We start from the raw sequence: 4,401 nt of genomic DNA, 5'->3' as shown, positions 1-4,401 counted from the left end.
ATTCCTTAAGCCTTGAGTTTGGATATGCTTCAGTAAACACCATGCGTAAATTATGTGCGTAAAGACGGTATTTTCCATATCTAACATATTTAGTTTATTTGGTGCTTTTCTTGTGAAGTTAAGTTTGAAAACCCACTTTTTTCCCATCTTGTTGTTCAGTGTGTACTTGGTTTGATTTGTATTAATATGTTTCTATGTAACTGGGCCATGTGTTGATGCACTGAGAGCCAGACCTCCCCCTCCTCCAAAGAAAGACAAAAAACGTATGAAGCACATTGATGATGAGGGGGCAGAAGAGCCGGGATGCTGATGGGAGCGCCAGCAGAGTAGTGCACCAGTGGGAAACAGAGGAGGGGGTGTGTGTAGTTTGTAGAGACTGAAGACTAGGAGAAGGGGGGTTTCCCATCTGTTGCTCGGTTGTGGCGCGTGCCGAACGCGTGAATCCTACTGGCAGCTCACTGTACTGTGTTTGGTTTATGGTCAGCAGCGGAGATTGAATGGAAGTCTTTGAAGATGTTGAAATAAAATAAGTTTCATTTAAGTTTAAAATATCCATAATGTTATATTTAATATTGAGTTTTTAATTAAGTATCACTTCAAAAGAGGTCCAGTTTTGTACTGAATCATATGCCTATTCCTCACCGTGTTATCCAGGCAGTGTTAGAGCAGACTTGTGTACTACATGCCTCCTTTGTATTCATATACCTCGTTCATACTCCTGCACATGCACGCACCTCTCTGCGTGTGTTGCAGGTTGTCACGTCACTCAGTCTCCTCCCCCACTGCTCCAGGTAAACACCGTGTTGTTAATATTGGAAACAAGCTGCTGAAGGTCTACAAGCAGATGTTAATCCATACATAGCGTGGCTTGGGTATCTGGTTTATTAATTGGAGGAATAGATTAGTCCTGTCACCTCAGAATCACTCATCTGGTTCTGTGTTTCCTTTATTGTGGCGGGTTGGCAAGTCGAGTCCATAAGCATAAATACACTGACTAAATGTATGTTATTTGATTATTTTCATGAAACCTTTTTATTGTTTATTTATAGCAGTGCAACTTTCAGTTATTTCATTAAACTAAAGTTATCTTTTACGGATTTGGCCCCTCATTTTTGGGGAATATTCGATGCAAAATAAACCGTTAAATAAACAGAGAGATTGTTAATTCAATAACAAAGCCATACAAATAAAGAAGCAATCCTTACTGTAGAACATTAAGAAAGAGCAGCTATATGGTACAACCTTTAGACCTGATACAACCTGTCAGAAAAACAGAATCGTTATATGGCTTCTATGCGTAATTGGATCTTGGATGAACGTTAAAGCTTTACATTGTAAACGCAATAAAGCGCAACATCATCGTGAAACTCCGCATACCAGCGGTAGACTCAGGGTCCCAACGGGGCCAGATGGCCCAGACAGGAGCTCGCATCGCCCCCCCCCCTGTGTCAGACCCCCAGCACTATCGCTTGTGTTCCCTCCCCTCTGACGCGCTGGACCCACATAAATAGGAGGCTCTCCTTCTCTGCAGCACACTTCAGCTCAAGCGCTCCTTCGCAAGTATCTCCCCGCAAAAAGCACAGAAACAAACAGAAAACGAAATGAGTCCCAGCATCACTACTGAGGCCAACCAGCCTCTCCCTGCCAGGTCCACTGTGGCCCAGAGAAAACAAGCCAACGAACAGAGAAAGGTAAGAGAAAGACAGAAACTGGAAAGCTCTTTATGCTACTGGAAATGTTTTCTCATTTGACTCTTTTTAAAAGTGCAGCTAAATAACGATTTTTCATTATTTCTTCCAGACTCTTAAACCCTTGTTGGAGAAGAGAAGACGTGCTCGTATCAACGACAGTCTCAGTCATTTGAAAAGTCTGATTCTTCCTCTGGTTGGCAAAGATAACGCACGCTACTCCAAGTTGGAGAAAGCTGATATTCTGGAAATGACCGTCCGCTTCCTCAGAGACCTTCCTTCCACTCCTGTCAAAGGTACGCATCATCTCTTGAACCACGATATGCATTGAACAAACGTCCTTATTTGATATTAAAGGCTGCACATGAAATTCAAGTCACTGATCAAAACTCTTCTCCCTCCAGATTCTGCAGAGAGTTACAGAGAGGGCTACAAAGCTTGCCTCCAGCGCGTCTCCACTCTGCTCCCCAACACGAGCCTGGATCAAGACGCGTGTCAGCGGGTGAACGAATTCGTTCAGCAGTCCACATCCACCACTGTCGCCCCAACCTGCCTGAACTGCTGCGCTCAGAGCTCCAGGACTCTCCCTCAGATCCAACAGAGACTCCTGAGCCTCAAATCCAGCTTCAGCTCCAGACCGGAGAGCCAGTCCCGCGGCAGCAGCGGCGCAGTGGCTCCCAGCCGAGCGCAGCCCGGCCCACAGGCTGTCAGCGCTTCCATGTGGAGACCTTGGTAGATTAGGTGGACATTTATCTCAAGCGTGTTATTTATTTTGTGATGTTATTTATGCTATTTGTATTCCAATGGCCGCAGTCTTATCTATTAAGAATGGTTGGAGTTGCTGTACAATAATTTTATTCAGCATTTGGCTCATGTTATGTTCAGTGCCAGAGAGCACACGAGCACAGATCTTAAAGAAACAGAAGTCTATGAGCTTTTAAAATGCAGTCCTCTTTGGGGTTTCAAAGATATGGGTTGTAGACAACACTTTAGTAAAACCCCAAGGGTTATTTTGTTTGAGGTTTGCACGATGGACTTAAAAGTATTTTGGTCTGTGCAAAGGAATAGTCTGTAAACACTATGTGTTACATAGGATTATATAGGATACTGTATTATTCATTGCCGTTATGTAAAAGAAAAAAACATGTTTTGTGACACTTCAAATGTTTTTTCACTGTCAAAAACTTTTCAATAAATGTACATTTCTCGAATATGGTTGTGTTGTTTGATCTTTGATTTTGTGTTGGGCCAAGAATCTCAAGTTTATTATTAAACCCAGACGTCTTAATAAGAGGAATCTCAGTCAGATGAAAGGAATGAAAAAGGCGCGCAAACGCATAAAGCCGCAGGTCAGCCTGAGCCTATTGATGCTGAGCAGCTGCTCTATTGTTGCAGATGTGAGGCGCCTCTCTAGTTGCCGCCAAATTGGTGGGAAGATGTTGGACTGGTTGTGTGATGGGACACACACGGAGATGACTCCAGTGGAGAATTACAATGACAGATTTGACTTCAACCAAAAAACACTTTCTCAGTTATTTTACAATAATGTAACATTTCTTAAATAAATATGATTCTGCATATCCCTGTGATTTTCAATAGCAGGCTTATAAGTTTATAACTTGTAGTCTGACTATTTCTCCACAATATAGTAACCCGTTACTATAAGGTTATTTTTCCGATATGTGTAGACCTATGCTGAATTTACCACTTTTGCTAAATGATATTGGAAATTAGTACTTCTGTTTCCATCTGTCCATTCTTTAAGGTAGCATACTTGATTGCACAGCCTATAGTTGTATATTTATTTATTTATAACCTTTATTTTACCAGGATATGTCTCATTGAGATTAAAAATCTAGTCCTGGCCAAGATAGGCAGCAGCACAGTTACAGACAAACCAAAAACAGTCACAATCACAACACAATCACAATCATAACATTAATCAAAGATGTTTCTTATAACAGTTTATTTGACAGAAACCACTTAGTTTTGTGCATTTAGACTAATAGAAAACAATGGTAACAGCAAAGTAGTTTCCATGAAGCAGAACACGAGCGGAGCACGAACCATACATTCTCCAGCCGTCATAAATATTTCATATTAAGAATTTTTAACATGTTGAACATGGGCAGAATAATAATGACCAGTTATATTACTTTTTAAAGTATATTAATTTGTCGTTAAACTTATAACACCACATGACTTTGTTATAAGACACCACAAAGCAATGGGGATGCTTATAGCAACTCTTAGAATGATGCATTTCGCTGGTTTCTATAAAGCATTAACATATAGGCTTCTGACAATGTGGTGATATGTTTTGTTGTGACACAGAACAATGTTGTGGCAGGAAGGGAAGAATAACATGGAGTTAGATTGCTTAGCTTTTCATCAGCCATTAGTTTTATTCACTTTGACAATCATCTTGTCGAGACTTTAAACACATAGAGAGGGGTACTCTAGTCTTCATCATGATACTACATCAGCAGGGACTCTCTCGTAAACCACTGGTTGGTGCATTTAAAGATTTCCAACATCCTGGATTTGAACCACAACTTTTGAAATGAAAAGAACAATTTAGGATTTTTTTTCTAACAAGTTTAAAGATTTTCTGACAATATAGTTGTGTAGACACCGTCTTTACGCAGATAAGTCATAAACCTTGGAGCTTGGAGAACTTTTGAACAGACCAAAAACAGTTGGTCGTTATTGG

The 4,401-nt window shown here is 40.8% G+C and overlaps 1 protein-coding gene across 1 annotated transcript; it reads left to right on the top strand.

Moving 5' to 3' along the window:
- Nucleotides 1–1,601: 1,601 nt before the first annotated feature.
- LOC115011298 (transcription factor HES-2-like) lies at nucleotides 1,602–2,424 on the top strand. The gene is made up of 3 exons (XM_029436397.1): nucleotides 1,602–1,691; nucleotides 1,801–1,984; nucleotides 2,093–2,424. The coding sequence occupies exons 1-3, from the start codon at nucleotides 1,602–1,604 to the stop codon at nucleotides 2,422–2,424; spliced, it is 606 nt and encodes a 201-aa protein (XP_029292257.1).
- Nucleotides 2,425–4,401: the final 1,977 nt, after the last annotated feature.

The sequence above is a fragment of the Cottoperca gobio genome, chromosome 7 (assembly GCF_900634415.1).
Source record: "Cottoperca gobio chromosome 7, fCotGob3.1, whole genome shotgun sequence".
Taxonomy (NCBI): domain Eukaryota; kingdom Metazoa; phylum Chordata; class Actinopteri; order Perciformes; family Bovichtidae; genus Cottoperca; species Cottoperca gobio.
The sequence above is the reverse complement of the archived record's forward strand: the minus strand, read 5'-3'. Positions and strand labels throughout refer to the sequence as shown.

Bases quoted from the DNA above. Each gene is read 5' to 3' on its own strand.
- LOC115011298 (XM_029436397.1), top strand. From the start codon at position 1,602: ATGAGTCCCAGCATCACTACTGAGGCCAACCAGCCTCTCCCTGCCAGG. The intron at 1,692-1,800 runs GTAAGAGAAAGA...TATTTCTTCCAG, and splicing joins AAGCCAACGAACAGAGAAAG to ACTCTTAAACCCTTGTTGGA. The intron at 1,985-2,092 runs GTACGCATCATC...TTCTCCCTCCAG, and splicing joins TCCTTCCACTCCTGTCAAAG to ATTCTGCAGAGAGTTACAGA.